The sequence below is a fragment of the Anabrus simplex genome, chromosome 1 (genome assembly GCF_040414725.1).
Source record: "Anabrus simplex isolate iqAnaSimp1 chromosome 1, ASM4041472v1, whole genome shotgun sequence".
Taxonomy (NCBI): domain Eukaryota; kingdom Metazoa; phylum Arthropoda; class Insecta; order Orthoptera; family Tettigoniidae; genus Anabrus; species Anabrus simplex.
In genome coordinates, this window is record NC_090265.1 from 1,747,108,147 (window position 1) to 1,747,129,857 (window position 21,711).

At 36.7% G+C, this 21,711-nt stretch overlaps 1 protein-coding gene across 1 annotated transcript in view; it reads left to right on the forward strand.

Moving 5' to 3' along the window:
• The window catches only part of Vti1a (Vesicle transport through interaction with t-SNAREs 1a), a 67,588-nt gene that overhangs the window by 29,897 nt on the left and 15,980 nt on the right, over positions 1-21,711 (forward strand). Inside the window, exons 2-4 of the mRNA XM_067155148.2 lie at positions 5,721-5,779; positions 5,870-6,011; positions 8,896-9,107. Coding sequence (XP_067011249.1) covers positions 5,721-5,779; positions 5,870-6,011; positions 8,896-9,107 — 413 coding nt within the window. The remainder of the gene's footprint in view (positions 1-5,720; positions 5,780-5,869; positions 6,012-8,895; positions 9,108-21,711) is intronic.

The window sequence follows — 21,711 nt, forward strand, 5'->3', positions numbered from 1 at the left end:
GAGACTAGATAGTAAGATCCAAGCAGTAGAAATGAAAGTTTTAATAACATTGGTTAAAAAGACAAGAAGAGATAGAATTCAAAATATTAAAATTAGAGAAGAGCTAAATGTAGAACCCTTTAGTACAGATAATACAGAAAGCAGGACTGAGATGGTTCGGTCATGTAAAAAGAATGGGGAGAGGAACAGGTAGCAAGAAGGGAATTGGAAAGAGTTAAGAGAAAGAGACCAGTTGGAAGACCGAGACGAATGTGGATGGATCAGATTTGGAAGGACATTAGAGAAGCTGGATTGGATATGGCGGAAGTAATGGAGCAGGAAAAGTGGAAGGACAGAAAGAAGTGAAGAAGGCTTGTTAACCACACCTGGGTGACTGGAATGGGACATTGATGATGATGATGATCTCATTTTCATTTATCTACAATAATTGCCATCAATAGGGAACATGAAAATTATAAACCTTGATGACAAAAGTTATACAGAACATAATTTCTGATCATTTATGTTTTATAGAGTTTTATCGTACTGGTTATGATTGGCCTACAGAGATGTTAATGAATTTAGATGATGGTGGTAATTATTGTTTTATGAGGAAGTACAATTAGGCAACCATCCTCTATATAACACTAATCAGAGAGAAAAAATGGAAGGGGTTCAACACTTCGAAAAATGAAGGTATCAGCCAAAGTAAGACAAGAGCCACGAAGGGCATGAAAATGAAAAACTCCCTAGGCCTCCGTACATAATACCGTCGGGGTTGGAAAAGAACGAGAGTTGACCAAGGGAGGTCCGATAGGATAGATGAAAGTGAGAAGCTTGGCACAAGTGAGTGGAAGCAATGCCAGGACTCAGCTAAGGGCCCCGTGGTCGCCAACCCACGCTCCAAAGTACAGAGCCCCTGGGGCCCCTTTTAGTTGCCTCTTACGACAGGCAGGGGTTGACTTTTGTTGCTTAGTCCATATCAGTGCCGAGTAATGCTGGTATGGAAATATTTTTCATTTGTGTTAATTGGTGGTGGTTTTTGTCAATTATCTTGAGGTGAAAAACCATATTGTCATCACTTCATACCAGCAAGGAAAATTGTGAAGATGTCTATCAAAATGAGATTTTTTTTCTTTTTGCAAAGAAGCGATTGCTTGAAGAATAAGACAAGAGGTAGTCATGAAGCCCTGATAAAACTTCCTATCCTAAATAGGCCATTATTTATAAAAATGTGTTTGCCTGCAGCTGATATTCTTACTGTTTTGGTGATGTTATAAAATAAATTACTCAAAAAATAATACAAATATGCCTTTAATACATTGTATACAGTAATTCCACATGTATGTCAAATTTCATTAAAATTTGAAATGATTATGGTGATGAAAATTGCACTTTGGCTGGTTGATTTCACATGAAATGATGCTATATTTGAAATGAGATATTTCACCTTAAGATGCCAGAAATTTATTTGTAAGGTTTTTAGCCTAGAATATCAAAGAGAGATAAAAACTACACATGATTCCTTCAGTTTCGTATTTTAAACTTTTCTCAACCTTTTTTGACTCTTTTTTAATGCAGTGTCATATAAAGTAAGTAAACCTGTGTCTTTATATTTCTTACGATGGTGTAGCTCTTTTCAGGCATACCCCCTTGGAGGTGAGCTGCATGTACTGTTTAACCACATACTGGCCCTACTGCCATCCTTAAATTTCTGGCAGTACCAGGCAATTGAGGACGCAAACTGATAGCACTAACCATTATGCTACGGAGATGTACTGTACATCGTATGAAAATGTTTATTAATGTGTGTGTTATGATACTGTTAATTAGTATTTCATAGTGTTGATGTAGAGAATCTTGGTGAGGAAGCATTTAAGAGGGCAAAACGTATGCATAATATTGTAATAAATAGGACTTGGTTTTCTATGAACTAATCATTCTGAAAATATGTATGCACTTATGCCCTGAAGAATACTAAAATATGACACATAAACTTGGAATATGGTGCAAAAGATATTTAAGTACTATCCAAAAATAGGTTAGAAGATATTTTTATTTAGACAGCAGACCATCAGCAGACATTCCTTTTATATAGTATTTTGGTCACATATGACTTAATTATTATATAGTAAAATATGCATTTATATGACCAGTAAAGACTGTATAATAGTGTTCACAGACACTAGAAATGTGTTGAATTTAACTTATTTATAAAAAGAGACCAGGGTTTAAAAAAAAGACATAGAAATTTGTGTCCTAGTCATCATCATCCTAAACCATCTCCAGTTTCCCAGGTGTGGTATATGAGCCTCTTCCATCTCATCGTGTCCTTGTACCATTCCTCCTCCACCAACTTGTCCCAATCATGACATCTCAGCCATACATCGTTCTTAACTAAATCTATCCATTTCCTTTGTGGCCTTCCCACGGGTCGTCTTCCTTCTACATTTCTGTCAGATTCCTTCCTTGCAGTCCTATTAACTGGCATCCTCTTCTTGTGGCCAAACCCTTTCAGTCTTGATATCTGAATCTTATTGAGGAGAGAATCATCTATTCCTATTTATTCTCTAATTTTCTCATTCCTAATCTTGTCTTTCCTGGTTTTCTGGATCATAGTGCATAGGAATTTCATTTCAGCTGCCTGGAGTTGATCTCTATGGGTCATTGTTGTGGTTTTGAGACTGTATGTAAGAATTGGTGTAGAGCTCGATAGCTGCAGTCGCTTAATTGCGGCCAGTATCCAGTATTCGGGAGATAGTAGGTTCGAACCCCACTGTCGGCAGCCCTGAAAATGGTTTTCCGTGGTTTCCCATTTTCACACCAGGCAAATGCTGGGGCTGTACCTTAATTAAGGCCACGGCCGCTTCCTTCCCACTCCTAGTCCTTCCCTGTCCCATCATCGCCGTAAGACCTATCTGTGTCAGTGCGACGTAAAGCAACTAGAAGGAAAAAAAAAAAGAATTGGTGTATAATAGGACTGGTACAATGTCATTTTTGTTTTCATGGGTATTTGCTCATCCCACAGCAGGTGTCTTTCCTGGTGGTAAAATTGTGTTGCCTTATTGATTCGATTGTTCACCTCATGTTTTGCTAGGTTGTCATTTGATAGAATGCTAAAGTATTTGAAAACTGGAACGCTGTCCAGTTGGGCTTCATTTAACATGACTATTGGTTCTGCTCCTTCCCCATACACTTTCATCACTGCCGTCTTGGTCTTGCTGATGTTTAAACCATATTTCTTAAACTCCTCATTCCAGCTTTGCATTCTCTCTCCCAATTCCTCTTCTGAGTCACTCCAGATCGCAAGATCATCTGCAAATGTGAAGGCTTTGATATCTCCATGTTCTTTCCTCTTAATAGATTTCATTACTACATCCATCACAATAATAAATAGAAGTGGTGACAATGAGCTGCCCTGCTGCACTCCTTTATTTGTCTCAAACCAGTCCGACAAACCACATCCTACTTGAATACAACTTCTATTCCCACTATAGAACATTTTCACTTTGTCTATGTCAGTGATGTCTCGCACTTGAAATTATTTCATGCATTGCCAAATTCTTTCCCTTGGTACATTGTCGTATGCTTTCTCAATGTCCAAAAAATATTAGAAATAAAGGCTTGTTCTTCTTCCAGTATTTTTCCATTAGCATCCTAATTGCAAATATAAGGTCTGTAGTTGACCTTCCTGGTCTGAAACCATACTGCTCTTCTTCCAAAATTGATTCATCAGGATCTCTGATGCTGGTCTTTATTATTTTTTTCCAATATTTTCAGGACATGAGACAGCAGTGTGATATCACGATAATTAGTACATTTTCGTCAGCTTCTTTTCTTGAACAGAGGTACGTTGATGCCCATCTTCCAGTCCTCAGGAATAGTATTTTCCTCCCATATCTTGTTGAGCAGTCTGTAGAGCCATTGAATTCCTGGAATTCCTGCTGCTTTCAGCATATCTGCACTTAGTTCATCTATGCCCACTTCCTTTCCTTTCTTCATGCTCTTGAGCGCATTTTCAACCTCAAGCCATGTAATTGGTGGTTCAGTTGTGGTTCCTCGACTTTTGGCTCTCCTGTATCCGTTGTTATGTTTTCTGAATCTCCATTCAGCAGCTTTTCGAAATAGATCTTGAGTTCTTGTTCAATTTCTCCCTCTTTTTGTACCAGAGTTACATCATCACGTTCTATTGCTTTTATGGTCTCTTGATCCCTTCGCTTGTGTTTCACTACTCTATATAGCAATTTCATATTTCCTCTACTGTCCTCTTCCAGTTTGTCTGCAAACTCATTCCATTTCTTCTCTTTTTCTTCCCTTACAATGTTCTTTACAGCAAGTTTCTTGTTCCTGTATACTCCTTGAAGTCTTTGTATTTCTTGTTCATTTCGTTCTTGTCCCTATTTTTTGTTTTTCCTTGTCCAGTGCCTTCTTTATTTGGTTTCTTTCTTTCACCGCTGTTTTCACTCTATCATTCCACTATGGTGTGTCCTTTTTTCTTTTGATAGAACTTGTAACTCCACATAGGTTTTTGGCTTCTCCCACAAAGTTGTCTTTGAAGGCCTTCCACTTTTCATTAATGTTGGTTACTTCACCCTTCGGCAAACTCCGTTGAATCCTTAGTTTGTATTCTTCCTTTATTTGGACTTTTTGCAACCTCCAAGTTTTAACCCTTGGTTTTTTCATAATAATTTTCTGCGTTTCATTAGTCTTATGTTTGAAGTCTACTACCAACAATCTGTGGTCACTGTCCATGCTTTCACTAGGGATGACCTTTACATCTTTGGTGTATCTGCCACCATCTTTATTCATGATTATGTAGTCAATCAGTGTTCTATACTGGCCATCCCAACTGTAAATTATTGACTTTGTTAACTTTGGTAAACTTAGAGGAAACTCACCCCAGTATAAATACATTATTTCGAAGGGTGGATGTATAAATATTACCTCATATGTCTCATAAGAGAGTAATATGTTCATTGCCAATGCCAAGAACCCTCCAGCACCTTCAGAAACAAAACTATACATTTTCCATACCACTCTTATAAATAGCAACTGTCATTGGTTGAAGTTGATCCAATATATCAGTCCAGAATTCAACACAGATATCATTACCAGCAGTGGCAGATTAAATAAACAGTCCTAAGTAAACTAATTCTAACCCCTTATGCCTTACTTTACTGGGCATATAACCTGTAAATAAACCAATTATGATGAATTAACACACCCGCACCCCCAAAATGAAGTCTAATACCTTATGCCTCTTTTTGCTTAGTATGTATGCTGTAAAGAAACCTGTCATGATAAACCCCAGTTTGTATGATCTAAACAAGTTCTTAGCAATAGAAGGTCATGCAGCAGAAGGTGTGGGAGCCTGCAGCTGTCATGCTGGTGTGCTTTTCCTCAAGTTCTACCATTCACTTTATTTAATATTTATCTGTATGGAAGTGTGCCCATTACTTAATTTTTTGTGATTATGGAAACAAATTTCTTGCATAACCTTTTGTTTGGCAAGGTCTATTTGTGTCGTAAAGATATCAGAGGGTATCCATATTCCATAGTAATCATTTCCTCAAAGAGGTGTCCTCTTTTTTTTTCTTTTCTTTTTTCAGTTATGATTTATTTTAGTGACAGTTGTGAAAATACCCTTCAACATTTTTCTGCATGTCGTCTTTATCTTACAGACTGCAAAAACATCTTTTGGTTGCTTTTCAGTATGTTTGAGCATAATTATTCTTTTCTAGTTGACAAGAAGACTCTCGTTTTGGATGTTGAGAGACACATTGAAGAAGCCCAAGAACTAGTAAGTTGAGCAAATCCTCTCTCCATGTGGTTTTCTAGTAAGAATGTGAAAGAATTCAGTTTTTTTTGTAATTCTATTTCTTTTTTTCAGCTTGAACAAATGGAACTGGAAGTCAGAGAAGTGGAGGCCTCAATACGACCTCGGTTGAGAACTCGTGTGGATAGTTATAGAGCTGAACTGGGTAGACTTAGTCAGGAGTTCATGAAAGTTCGAAGTCCTCCCTTTCAGGATGGTAAGTCATTGGAAAGTATTTTTTCTCTACTGCTAATATTTCATTCGAGTTGAATTAACTTGTATTCTATGATTTCGTCTTCACTTGCTAATTGTTCACTATTATAGCCAGCTGCATTAAATCATATTGTGTTCAACTTGGGAAGTATTTCTATTTAGAGGGTTGAGTTTCAAATCCTGGACTTCACAACTGCCCTGAGTATGATTAATAATTATCCTGTGGAGTACTTACCACATACCTGAGGAAAATACTGGGATTGTAATATATTTCCCATGGTTTCTGACAGAAAATAGTTACATAAATTTCCAAGCTTGCTTTCCTTTGAGCTCCTTTTGTTCTGTAAAATATATTTATACGATGAGTATTAATAGGATGTGTTTAAAAGTGCAAAAACTATGTACAGGCATTGTTAGCAATGGTAGGCCGATATAAACAAATGCGAGGTCATCTGCCTGCTGCAGATGGTAGGGTTACAGGAACAGCACATTCTCTTCCTTGTTCAGCAGTGGACAAGTTATTCTATAACAGCAAAAATTGTTTTTCATTTTGTTTCTCTATTAATGCATTGTTTTATTTTGTTAAAATAATATTGCTTATTATTGGATTATGAAACTTGAAAATCTTTTACGCACTAAAAGCAACATTTAAAATTCAATTTCCTGTATTTGAAATTTTAATAAATTGTTATATTTCTTAGTTAGGTTCATTTATAATTATTGTAAAGATGTTATGTAGTTAATTTATTTTAATTTGAGAAATTTCTAAAAAGTTTTATTTTTATACAACTTTTGCACCATAAAAGGAATATAGATATATGAAAAATATTAAAGGACATAGATTTGTAATTTATTCTGCATTGTTTAAAATAATTTATACTTGTGCTTTTAATAATAAACTAATTTCCAGAATCTAAACTTACTTCTGTAATTGTTTTTAACTGTGCTTGAAGCATCAACATCAAATATCTCGGTACAGCTAGCAGAATCAAATCAAATTATTGCATTTTAACATCCACAACATTGACAATTTAATATCAGAAATTATATCAACTAGAATTTAGTTTTTTAAATACCAAACAATATATTTCCTCCTTGAAACTTTTCTCTCTCTTTGTTTATTCACAACTGATTGTTGTGACTTCTGCTAGATACTGTCATTCACAGCAAGTACACTGTTCAAACTTTTGAGACATTTTCATTTGTAGTTTCTTCCTATGGATAATTAACCTGTACCCTTATTATTTGAGTATCATTTTTATTAAAATTTTCTATGACAACTGCAGTTTTTTATGGGAGAACTAGCAATTAACTTTTGGCATCTCCACCATTTTTATATATTGGTGATCTTGTATAAATGTGGCAAACCATATTTCACTTCTGAGTTACAATGAAATGGCGTATGGCTTTTAGTGCCGGGAGTGTCCGAGGACATGTTCAGCTCGCCTGGTGCAGGTCTTTTGATTTAATGCCTGTAGGCGAGCTGCACGTCGTGATGAGGATGAAATGATGACGAAGGCGACACATACATCCAGCCCCCGTGCCGGCGGAATTAACCAGTGATGGTTAAAATTCCTGACTGTGCTGGGAATCGAACCCGGGATTCCTGTGACCAAAGGCCAGCACGCTAACCATTTAGCCATGGATCTAAGTTATAAATTGAGTGGGTTTATGAATTTTTTATTTCCTAAGTTCAGACACCGATGATTTTTTTTTTTGTTCTTGAAAGGTACACTTCACAACTTCGAAACTGTAACTTCCTCTATCTCGGAAACTATGCATCCTAAGAGGATTTTCAAATGGGATTTATGTCATGTCTAACAAACCCTTATCATTGAGATAAATTTGAGGGGGCATAATTAGTTCAGCGGCTTAGCTGCTGGCTACCTACCCAGAAGGCTGAGGTTCAAATCCCAGTTATTCCTGGGGTCAGGAAGGGCATCAAAACCAAAATGAAGGTAGGTGGCTTCAGTGACTCCAGAAATAATTGGAATAAGCTGAAGAAAGACATTGAGATAATGAGATAAAATTTGAATAACTTACTTTGTCCCCATTTTGTTAAAAAAAAAAAACCCTCAAAAACACTTAAGTGCAGTGGATTGAATCATTGAGTGTGAGCAATTTTTAAAGGTTTTATTCACAACTGTAATTGTTGACAGAATTTTCTTAACATGAAATGTGCACTTTTTCCACCTATTCGATGACACATCAGTTTAACAATAACTTATAGAACTCAACATTTATAACAGCGATGATGTTCCATTTTGATAACACCTAACACAGCTATATTTTACATTATTATTTTAACTTCCTTAATATTTATTGATGATAGTGATCTGTTTTTTCACATATTACGTCATAATACATTCTTAATCAGGTTATCAGCATACTGCTACTTCTTCATCGCCAAGATAAAAACAAAATTTAATAACCTATGAATTGTAACATCAAGAATATTTGATCAATCTTTCAAATGACTCAAGAAGTTTTTTACAAGATTATTGTTTCCATGAATTGTAAATGTCTCTTTTATTTTATTTTATTTTATTTTATTTTATTTTATTTTATTTTATTTTATTCTTTCACAGCTGATAAAGGCGTGCTGAATTGAAACATGTATAATTTATAATTCTTAACTCTTATCAATGATAAAGTACTTAATTTTGTAAAGTTGTAAAATTGAAATATATATGATATTGAATAGGTGCAAAAATCTACACATTTTCTGTTAAGAAAATTTTAAAAATTATTCTGTCAGTCAATACAGAGTCATTATGAAGTTTATTACTTACATCTGTAATTTTTGTAACTTGTGTGGTTATAAGCATGTCTTTGTATTGTTCAAAATTGTACCTTTCATTTGCTTTATGAATATTTTGTCTGTTTAGGTTTCTTTGGTCAAGATGACCTTTATGGAGGTGGCGTTAGTCTAAATGAAGAACAGAAACTCAGGTTATTGGATAATTCAGAACGTCTGGAGAGAACTGGCCGCCATCTTACGACAGGTTACAGAATTATTTTAGAGACAGAAGATATTGGTACTCAAGTGCTCCAGGATTTACACTCGCAGCGGGAAACCATTCAGAAATCGAGGAGCAGGGTATGGGTTTTATCTTAATTATTTTCACTTACCTATTTGTTTATAGACAATGTTAATGTTCAGAAAAATCTTATATGTACAGTAGAGGCTCAGTATTTTGAATCTCGATAGTTTGATATATTTATCAATCTGAGCTGAAAAATTTGAATTAGCAAAAATAATAAATTGTCAGTTTAAGTGCGCAGGTGCCTTATACGATGCAAAGGCTGAACACAACACACGGGAGACTGACCTTAAGTGGGTTTGAAATCGCCTATCTCACCCATGTTTAATTTTGGCAACTTCATATGCCTTTTTGTTCAGGAAAGTAAGAAACGCACAAATTCACTTTTCTCACACATATTTATCCATACTTCTTGTATGTGTACAAAACAAGAATTTTCATCTATTTTTAAAAGCAGAAAAATATTTTATATTTCTTTATTTTGCAAAAAATCCTATAAAATCTATTGACGCCCCCTGTAATTTACATTTTCACAAGAAATGTTTTGTGTGTTCATTGCTGTACATGATGCATCTATTGTCCAAGTTTCAAGACTCTGACTCCTTTATAGGCTGAGTAGAAGGTACATAACTTTGGAAAAAACAAAGTTTCATGTAAAACTGTCTTACAGATGTAGTCAGTCATTCGCCAGTGTTCTTATACATCCCTGCTGCATATCATGGCTCATCTGGGTCTTCTGGTCGCTCGTAATTTGTAATGTTGTGTGTTGTATGTAAGTGAAACTGTACATTAATACAATCACAAACATCCAGTCCCTGAGCAAGAGGAATAAATTAACCAAACTGGGCTAAAATGTACAGCCCAGATGGGAATCGAACCTGGGCCCTCTGAACTGATTGCATCTACACTAACCATGCAGCCAAGTAGCTGGGTAGTAGTAGTAGTAGTAGTAGTAGTAGTAGGTTCCATGAATACCCATGTTTAGTTTAGGCACATCTCCAAAGTCCAACACAACTGTTGCCCTTGGAGTGGGATTCATTTCAAAGATACACCCATGAAAAAATAGATATCAATTTAAGCAAAAAACAAGAAACCCTTAATAATAAATTAATATCGTTAAAAAATGCCAAGACAAACAAAGAAAAAGGTAAGTCTTACTCTTCAAATTCAGAAACAGAATTTAAAGAATACCCCTCTCCCATTAAGAACATTTCTAAAGTTAATCTCACTGAGGAGGAAAAGAAAACCCTAAGTCAAGGCCCTAATTTCAATTGGATAGGTAAGAACAGAAAAAGAGCTAATAACCACCATTGCAGAAGTAGAAACGGCTATATAAAAACTCTCTAACAAAGTTCAAAATGATGTCAAACATGAGGTAAAAAAGAAAATTCCATACCTTGTAAAAGGCTTAAAAGTTTCCCGAAAGAGAAATAAACCCACTTTATCACGAAAAATAAAGCAAGAAGAAATAGTAATTACTAAAGCTGATAAGGGGGGGGGGACAATAGTAGTTTTAGACAAGGAGGAATATATCAGGAAAACAAACTTTTTTCAGCAATAGCACTTTTTCGGAAATAGATCGAGACCCTACGATTAATACTGAGAAAAAGAAGTTAAAAACATTACTAAGAAACGCAACCTTCGTTTTAAGTGAACAAGATGTCCAGAAACTGATTAATATGAATCCCGGTCTTCCAACTGCAAGGGGCTTACCCAAGTTACATAAAGATGGAATACCCATAAGACCAGTAATAAACTTCCGCAGCAGTCCTACTTATAAAACATCGCAATATGTACATACATTCCTAACCAATTATTACGTTTTTTTACAACAAAACACCAATAAAAAATTCGGTAGATTTTTTCAAAGTACTCAAGAACTTTAAATTAACACCACATCAAGTAACGTGCTCCTTTGACATCAAGGACATGTATACAAATATTCCAGTGGATGAAACAATAAAAATTATCAGGAAGAATCTAATAGAACACAAGCAACTCAGCCTACCAGAAATAGAAGATTTCATTAATATATTCAAATTCATTACGAAACACAATTATTTCACTTTCATTAAGAAGATATATAGACAGGAAGGCCTCTGTATGGGATCTCCCGCTTTGGGCATTTTAGCCAATATTTATCTTGATTATCTTGAACATACCAAAATAATAGGACAAATAGATGGTCTCAATTTATGGATACGCTTTGTAGACGACACTTTCGTAGTAATAGATCGTAGAGTGAACAACAGTGAAGATATCCTCAATAAATTAAATACATTGGATTCTAGAGTAAAGTTTACAGTAGAAAAAGAAAAAGAAGGTTCCATAAATTTTTTTAGACATAAATATAACACAGGAAAAGGAAGAGTTTGTTTTCAAGATACACAGAAAACCCACTTTTACTCCCATTACAATAAAGAACTACTCATTGCATCCGGAATCACAAAAAAGGTCAGCTTACTACAGTTACATATATAGAGCATTTAATATACCCCTTACACACACGGAACGAGAAAAAGAACTGCTCTTTATCCGCAAACAAGCCCAATACAACGGATTTGAATTAAATAGGGTAAACAGAATAATCAGAAAATTCAAACAGAAGTTTCAAACTAATCTAACACCCAAAATAAAGAAGAAAGATAAATATGCCAAGTTCACGTTCAACAACCCTAACTTATATACAGTAACGAATTTCTTCAGAAAATATAACTATAAGATCGCATATTCAACCAGTAATAATACAAAGCAAAAATTCTTTAATTACAATAGTGTTAATTCCCTAGGAAAAAAACAACCATTCAGAATCAGAAGTTTACAAATTGAAATTTCATCAATGTGAAAAAACTTATGTTGGGCAAACAGGGCGCAGTTTTACTGTAAGATACTTACAACATGTCAGTGATTGATTGATAGATAGATAGATAAATGTCTTTATTGGCATAGTTAAGGCCATTGGGCCTTCTCTTACACTAAACCAATTAGTATACATTAAAGTCATAAGTAATGCTACTGTAATTAATACTAGATGACACAATTAAAACACAATCAAAATACAACTGAAATAAAATTCCACCACTGTAGGACATACAACAGCAATAATAATAATAATAATAATAATAATAATAATAATAATAATAATAATAATAATAATAGCTAGTAATGACATTGTAGTAGCACGATCACTGAAAGGCCAGAAATTCACAGGTCACTCGCATCCTGTTATACCTCTTAACGCTCTTTTAAATGACACTGTAGTTGGTATTCCTCTGACGTCGTCCAGTACAAAATTCCATTCTCGTGTGGCAGGCACCGAGAATGAGCTGTTATATGCGGCAGTTCAATGGTGAGGGATGATGAGCAGGTTGGATGTTTCATCCCTTGTATGTCTGTCATAAACATTTGAGAAGTAATGGAAACGTGAAGAAAGGTAAGATGGGGAAGATGTAGTAAGAACTCTATGGAGGAGAGACAAAGTATGATGGTTATGACGAACATGGAGTCGCGAGCATTCTAATTTTAGGAAAGATGGTGACACGTGGTCATATTTTCTTAAATTGCATATATATCTCACACATGCATTTTGAGCGCACTATAGCCTTAGGGAAAATTGCGGCCTGACGTCATTGAAAACAACATCACAATAGTCAAAATGTGGCATTACAAGGGCTTCAATTAATTTCTTTTTAAGCTTTATTGAAAATATATGTTTTTATTTATATAAAGAATGTAAAGCTGAGTAAACTTTTTGACAGATATGTAAGACATGTGCAGACCAAGTCATGCGTTTGTCCATGATAACACCGAGATTCTTCACTTGTGATACAAAAGGAATTGGAACATCCTGCAGGATTACTCTTGGCAACGGACGTTTAGTTATACTTGTTATTTGACTTTGATGGCCAAGAAGGATGACTTGCGACTTTGTAGGGTTCAATTTCAGGCCGTGCGCAGCAGACCAATCACTAACAGACTGTAAGTCAATATTTAGTAAGTTGATATTTTCCTGGAGGTCTCGTGCTGTAGAGTCGGTGTAGAGTTGAAGATCGTCAGCGTACATATGGTATTTGCAGTGTCTTAAATTGGATGATATGTCATTCACAAAGAGTGCGAAAAGAAGAGGACCAAGTACAGAGCCTTGAGAAACTCCTCTCTTCACGTGGCGCCACGAGGAAACGATTCCATTATTACCTTTCACACATTGTTGACGTCCGTGAAGATAAGAATGCATCCAAGCAATTGTACCCTGAGAAAAATGTAGAGCCCTCAGTTTTACAAGTAAAATGTCAATGTCTACGCTGTCGAAGGCTTTACTGTAATCTAGTAATACCAGAACTGTGAATCGTCCTCTGTCTATTGCTTGTCTAACATCCTCAGTCACTTTAAGTAAGGCTGTAGTTGTACTGTGTCCTTGTCGGAAACTGGACTGGAGAGGATTAAGGAGATTGTGCGTTCGAAGGTACTCAGACATTTGTGTATGGACTACATACTCTAAGATTTGTGATAAAGCTGATAAAATACACATTGGACGATAGTCTCCCTCGTTCGAAGGCGTTTGACTTTTCAGAAGAGGTAGCTCAATAGCCTCCTCCCGAAGGTATCACCACCTTGACGAAGGCAAAATATATTTTGCCGGGTGTTTATTGGAGGCTTGCGTGGTCAAATGATCCTTAGAGCTATGCCGGCGGGAGCATCTGCTCCTGGTAGGGCCACCCAAGCCGGACAGGTCTAAGGTGATGATCCAGACTAAGAGTGATACCCTGGTCCTCCAGGTTGGGGGTTGAGCGTAGGGTTAACTCCCCTACCTCGTAAAAAACCAACTGTTACGGATACCTTAAGAATGAATAATGCAGGACTGGAAAACTTGGTGACGAACCGGCGAGAAAAACGGCTAAAGAGAAGGAAAAAGGATATTATATTAGCAACGTGGAATGTTAAGACATTGAAGAGACCTGGCAAGTTGAAAGAATTAAGGAATGAAATGGATAAGTATGGAGTGAAAATAGCAGCTCTACAGGAACTAAGATGGAAAGGGCAAGGGATGATGATGTCTGGACAACATATTTTGATGTACAGTGGAGAAAAAGCAGGCAGTAATGGCACAGGATTCCTCATACATAAGTCAGTAAAGCAAAGCGTGATCAACTTTACTCCAATCAATGATAGGATGTGCTCTGTGAGAATTAGGGCAAAATTCTTCAACGTAACTGTGTTTTGTGTGTACGCCCCTACTGAGGAGGCAGAAGATGAGAAGAAAGATGCATTTTATACCAAATTGGAGGAAGAAATTAATAAAGTTCAAAGCCATGATGTGAAAATTATCCTTGGAGATTTAAATGCAAAAATTGGAAGAGAAGAAGTGTACAAACACTTAGTAGGGAAAGAAAGCCTGCATGAAGTAAGTAATGATAACGGATTGAGATTGATTGATTTTGTGAGTGGAAAGCAGATGATAATTAAAAGTACTTGGCATCCTAGGAAAAACATTCACAAGGAGACCTGGATTTCACCAGATGGTGTGACAAGAAATCAAATAGACCATGTTATCATAGACAGGCGACATGCATCAGATATTATGGATGTTAGAAGCTGCAGAGGTGCTGATGCAGATACAGACCACTATCTTGTTAGAATCAAGTACAGACAAAAAATAGATTTGGCAAGAACGGAAAAAGTAACAAGAAAGGCAAAGCACAATATTGAAGGACTAAAAAATGAGGAATTGCAAGAGAAATACAAAAAGAAAATAGCTGAATCTTTGGCAATAAAAAGGGAATTATGGGAGAAAGGAGAAGTGGAAAATAAATGGGAGATACTGAAAACAACTATCAGTGAAGTTGCAGATAGTACCCTGGGAAAGAAGAAATTGGTAAAGAGAGCAGAATGGTTTGATGAGGAATGTTCAACATTAATCCAAGAGAGGAATGATGCTAGGAACAGAATGCTTCAAAGGAGAACAAGACAAACAGTAGAAGAGTATAGAGAGAAACGAAGAAGAGCAGATAAGATATGTAGATATAAGAAAAGAGCTTTTGAAAGAAAGAGAATCGAAGAACTGGATGAAATGAAGGATAGAAACGAGGTACGAAAGTTCTATGAAAGAACAAAAGACATTAAGAGAGGGTTTCAACCAAGAGCTGTTTTCTTCAAGGATAAAGATGGAAACCTTCTGGGTGATAAAAGCAAAGTGCTTGGAAGATGGCAGGAGTATTTTTACGAGTTACTCAATGGAAATAATGAAGATGATAGAGAGGAGGAAAATATAAATGTTGATCGGGAAGAAAGAGAACTGGAAGAGGAATCAGTAAAAGAGCCAGACTTAGAAGAGGTCAAAGCTGCAATTAATGCATTAAAGAATAATAGAGCCCCAGGTGAAGATGGAATGGAGTCAGAGCTGTTGAGATATGGGGGAGAGGGAATAGAAATGGCTGTTTATGAATTGATTAAGGAGGTTTGGACAAAGGAGGAAATACCCAAGGATTGGACATTGGGTATAATTTACCCATTACATAAAAAGGGAGATAAGGCAGTATGTGGAAATTATCGAGGGATCACCTTGCTGGATGGAACGTACAAGGTTTTTGGTAAGGTACTAGCCTTAAGATTGGAATTATGGATGGAAAGAATATTAGGGGATTACCAAGCAGGTTTTAGAAAACATCGCTCTACTCTGGATCAGATATTTATATTACGACAAGTGCTAGAGAAATTTTATGAATATGACAAACAGCTACATCAGCTGTATGTTGATTTTAAACAGGCATATGACAGTCTAGATAGGGGTAAAATTTACAAGATTATGAAAGAATTTGGAATCCCAAGGAAATTGATTAGATTAACAGAAATGACTTTGAAAACAACGGTATGCAAGGTGAGAGTGGAGCAAGATCTGTCAGAGGAGTTTTTAGTGGAGAGAGGACTAAGACAGGGAGATGTACTTTCCACACTGCTTTTTAACCTAGCATTGGAAAAAGTAATCCGTGAATTGCCCATCAACCCAGGGGGAACCATTTTGAACAGATTAGTACAAGTGATAGCATATGCTGATGATGTAGCAATAATTGCAAGAAATGAAAGAGCTCTTGAAGAGAGCTACTCAGTATTAGAAGGGAAAGCACGGGACCTAGGACTAGAAGTGAATATAAACAAAACAAAATATATGAAGATGGGAGATACAGAGGGAGTAAGAGGAAGGACCCCAGTAAGATTAAATGGGAAGGAATATCAAAGAGTCACATCTTTCAAATATCTAGGCTCTATAATAACAGAGGACAATAAAACCTCCGTGGAAATACAGGAGAGGATAACAAGTGGAAACCGATGCTTTTACGCCTTGCAAAATATGTTTAAATCCAGGAATGTCAGCAGGAATACAAAAATTAAAATATACACAACAGTACTAAGACCAATAGTTATGTATGGCTCAGAATGCTGGGTGATGACCGCCAGAGAAGAACAGTGGCTGTTACGGTGGGAAAGGAAGATATTGAGAAAGATATTCGGTGCAGTAAGAGAGCAGGATGGGTGGAGAATGAGGACAAATGTAGAGCTGCAAGGACTGTTTGGCCAGCCAGATATTGTTGCTAAAATTAAGCAGGGAAGAATTAGGTGGGCCGGTCATGTTCAGAGAATGGCAGAAACCTGCACCGTAAAAAAGGTGTTTATAGGGAAACTTGATGGAAGGAGGAGGAGAGGAAGACCCAGGAAAAGATGGATTGATGATGTTGAGGATGACCTTAGAAAGTTAGGAGTTAAACTTTGGAGAAGAAAAGCTGAGGACCGAGATGAATGGAGGCAGGTGATAAAGGAGGCCAAGGACCTACAAGGACTGTAGCGCCGACCAGTAAGTAGTAAGTAAGCTCAATAGCCTTCTTCCAGAGAGTTGGATATGTTGAGTATAGAAGAGAGAAATTGATTATATGAGTTAAGGTTGGTAATATATAATCAAGAATTAGTTTGACCATTTCAGTCCCAATGTCATCAATTCCTTTTGCTTTCGTGCTTATTCTGAGGACTGCTTTTCTGACTTGGAGGGGCGTCACGTGACTGAAATAGAATTTCTCTCTGTCAGGAGTAGGGTGTGTACCATAATAATTCATAAGTCTCTGTTTGTCGTCATGTCGTACTGCGGAGCAGTTAGCAGTAAAGTACTCATTAAGAGTATCGAGAGGTACTGTAAGTTCCTCTCTGGTCTTGTTCTTCGTAAGTCCAAGCTTATTAATAGATTTCCAAAATGTTGTCGCTGTTCTACAGTCAGGCGTAATTAAACTGTAAGCGTGTCGCAGTTTAGCATTTCGTATTTGTTGTGTTGTCTTATTTCGTAACTTCCTATATTCGTCAAAGTTTTGTACGGTGGGGTCATTTTTGTACTGTCTGTGAGCGCAGTCTCTTTGTTTCATAAGTTGTCTAATTTCGTCATTTAACCACGGGGAGGGTCCTTTCGATATTCTCGCTCGCCGCTTTGGGGCATGCTTGTCAAATAGTTTCGTTACTTTGCTATTAAAGAAGTCAACTTTGTCATCTAGATTGTTATAGTTCATTATGTCATGTCAGGGTATTTTGCCTGTGTCCTCTAAGAGTCTATCTTTATTTATATTTTTCAATGGTCGATAGGTGATAAATTTCTGGGAGGGTTTCGGTGGCCGGAGGTTATACGAGATGTATATTGCGTCGTGTGCAGATATACCAGGTACGGAGGTTTGACCAACATTGAGAACTCTGTCCGAGTTGCTGGTAACTATAAGATCTAATAGTGTGTGCGAATGAGATGTATGGTGAGTCGGAGAGAGGGGTAAGATTTCCATATTATAGGCTTGAAACAATGTTTTGAGTCGTCTGGATTTGGAAGAAGTTACGTCAGTTAAGTCCGTATTGAAATCTCCCATAATTATTTTGATGGGCCAACACATGAGTACAACCAGACATCAGTTCACAACTATAGAGCAGGATTAAACTATATTACAAAAAATAAACAAAGGAGCTCTTCTAAATACATTAGAAAATCTATATATTTATTTAGAACAAAAAAGTAATCAGGATAATAATCTGAATGATATAGTTGACAATAGGAACCCTATATTTGAAGGGATATTATCAAATCTTGAAATTTTAGGCAAAATAAACAACACAGACAATAAAAGGATAAATAAGAACGAGCCTCCGCCATTTCGTACATCCACTCCCCCTACCCCTTCTAAAGTCGAAGCCGTGACAGTAAGCAACACGCCTCCTCCCCTCTCCACAGCCTTGCCTCCCCGGAAGGTGTAAGTTCAAAATAAACAACAGCCAACCTGGAAGGAGTGAAAGAAATGTCATTCAACAATATTTAGAACAGTGTCAAGAAGTCATACATTTTAATAAACCTTTTAACTGGAAGACAAACAGATATTTTTTTGTGTAACAGAGTTTGAAACTTTGAACAACTATGCAAATGAATAGATATAGTTTTTTTAAGTAGGCTAACTATGTATTCATCCTGTCTCATTTCACCAACCCATTAAGCACCACATTGTTTTAATATCATTTTAATTCAATTTATATTCAAAGGAACAAGGTACCTGAAAATAATGTAATCAAAAACTCAGTGATTCACCTAAGCTGTGCAACAGCTGAAGATGTTCTCAAATAAGAACAAAACATGTACTGTTTATTAATTAATTTGCTAAAAAGCAAATAAAAAGTATCAAAAAGGTGGAAGATTTTCAATTATTGTAAGTCTCTGTGATTAGAATTTGATATGGAAAATGAAGCTGATTACTTGCAAACTGGAGTGTGTATCGTAAAGATAGGATAGGAATGGTAGGAGGAGTATTCATTCTGGTGAAAGAAGAATTTGTAACCTACGAAAAAGTTAATAATAATAATGTTATTTGCTTTACGTCCCACTAACTACTTTTACGGTCTTCGGAGACGCCACGAAAAAAGGTTAAAGATGACAAACATGAAATTCTAGGTCAGGGCCTCTCAAACGCCCAAAATCTCACGCGTGGAAATCGAGGCGCAAGAGCTCCGTGCACTGTGCATCGGTCCCCCTCGGCTCACCTCGGACCAACGCTTCGTCTCTGGGCTACTCGGCTGAGCTCGGCTCAACTCAGCTCGGATGTGGAGCGCTACGGAGCAAGTGAGGAAGAGGGGGACAGGCGGAGCGAGTGAGACAGACGTGGGGAAAGAGAGAGACAGCGCTATTGCTCCAAATCGAGGAGTGGGGGTCTGCACTCTGGTCAACCAAGCAAAGTTGTCTTTTGCACCGTGCACAGTGCATGCACTCTGAGAGGCCCTGTTGTAGGTGTAAGGCTCATCTCTAAAGATAATAGGCAACTAGATATCTTTGGAGTGTACAGACCTGGAAAGGGTAGTGCTGACACTGATTCAGAATTATTTGATAAGATAATCAGCTATGTGGGAAACGATAAGGGAAGGAACGTAATTGTAGTCGGTGATATCAATTTACCAGATGTCAGTTGGGAAGGTAATGCGAACGACAGGAAGCATGACCAACAAATGGCAAATAAATTAATATTGGAAGGGCATCTGATTCAGAAAGTGATGGAACCAACTAGAGGGAAGAATATCCTGGATGTGTTGCTGGTAAAACCAGATGAGCTGTATAGAAAAACCGAAGTAATAGATGGTATCAGTGATCATGAAGCTGTTTCTGTGGTAGTTAAAAATAAATGTGAAAGAAAGGAAGATATTAAAATTAGGACTATTAGGCAGTACCATATGGCTGATAAAACAGGCGTGAGGGAGTTTAAAAAAAGTTACTATGATTAGTGGAAAACAGTAAATTAAAATGTAAACATATTGTGGGATGGGTTTAAAGCAGTTCTTGAGTAATTTGAAAATAGGTTTGTACCTTGAAAGGTGGTAAGGAATGGTAAAGATCCACTATATTATAACAGAGAAGTAAAGAGACTAAGAAGGAGGTGCAGGTTGGAAAGAAATAGTTAGACATGGCTGTGGAGGTAAGGAGAAATTGAAGGAACTTTCTAGGAAATCAAATCGAGCAAACAAGTCAGCTAAGGATAACATGACAGCAAGCATAATTGGTGGTTGTACAAATTTTAGTGAAAGATTAGAGTATGTGTAGGTACTTCAAGACAGAAACGGGTACCAAGAGGGATATTCCAGGAATCATTAATGAACAAGGGGAGTGTGTATGCGAGGATCTTCAAAAGGGAGAAGTATTCAGTCAGCAGTATGTGAAGATTGTTGGTTACAAGGATAATGTCCAAATAGAGGAGGTGACTAATACTAAAGAAGTATTAAAATTTACCTATGATAACAATGACATTTACAGTAAGATACAAATGTTGAAAATTGGAAAAGCAGCTGGAATTGATAAGGTTTTGGGGGATATACTAAAGACAATGGGTTGGGATATAGTACCATATCTGAAGTACTTATTTGATTGTTGTTTGCATGAAGTAGCTATACCAAATGAATGGAGAGTTGTTATAGTAGCCCCTGTGTATAAAGGAAAGGGTGATAGACATAAAGCTGAAAATTATAGGGCAGTCAGTTTGACATGCATTGCATGTAAGCTTTGAGAAAGCATTCTTTCTGATTATATTAAACATGTTTGTGAAATTAATAGCTGGTTTGATAGAAGACAGTTTGGGTTTAGGAAAGGTTGTTCCATTGAAGCTCAACTTGTAGGATTTCAGCAAGACATAGCAGATATCGTGGATTCAGGAGGTCAATGGGACTGTATCGTGATTGACCTATCCAAGGCATTTGATAGGGTAAATCATGCGAGACTACTGGCAAAAATGAGTGCAATTGGACTTTATGAAAGTGTGACTGATTGGGTGGCTCTGTTTCTAGAAAAGAGAACTCAGAGTATTAGAGTAGGTGAAGCTTTATCTGTCCCTGTAATAATTAAGAGGGGAATTTCTCAAGGCAGTATTATTGGACCTTTATGTTTTTTTTATATAATTATATCAATGATATATGTAAAGAAGTGGAACCAGAGATAAGGCTTTTTGCAGAGTAATACAGAGTAATAAATAAGTTACAAGATTGTGAGGAACTGAAAAATGACCTCGATAATGTTGTGAGATGAACAGTAGCCAATGGTATGATGATAAATGGGGTTAAAAGTCAGGTTGTGTCACAAATACGAATAGTCTTCTCAGTTTTAATTAGTACGTTGATAAGTTGAAAGTTCCTTATGGTAATTTTACCGCCAATTTACCCGGTAGCTATTTGGAAAGAAGAGGTGGGCCTTAGGAGCTGGAGTGGAAAGCACAGTAAGTTAAAAATGCCCAAAATTCTTTTGATGAAAGGGACCTCTTGCTTTACTTTGTAACAATATTCGTTAATAAGAACAAGAAAGATACGAAAAGCGTTTGCATGGTAATACAATTTGACAGGTTCTCTTAGATAACAAACCGACTAACATAGTAATACATAACAGAAGGGTCCAGCCCTCATAAAATAAGCCTTCATAATTCACATTATTCAACTCGAAGGATTTCCTAACTGCTCGATAACAAGATCGAACCCAATAATTCTAGAAAACTCTGGCATTAACCATCCAGTCTAAACCACGTCATATTACAAGAAAGTAAGAATAAGCCCCGGGCTAAACACAGCAAATGTAATAAGGAAAAGCTAAGGCTTCCCAAGACACTCTAACACCATTCATACTTCGAC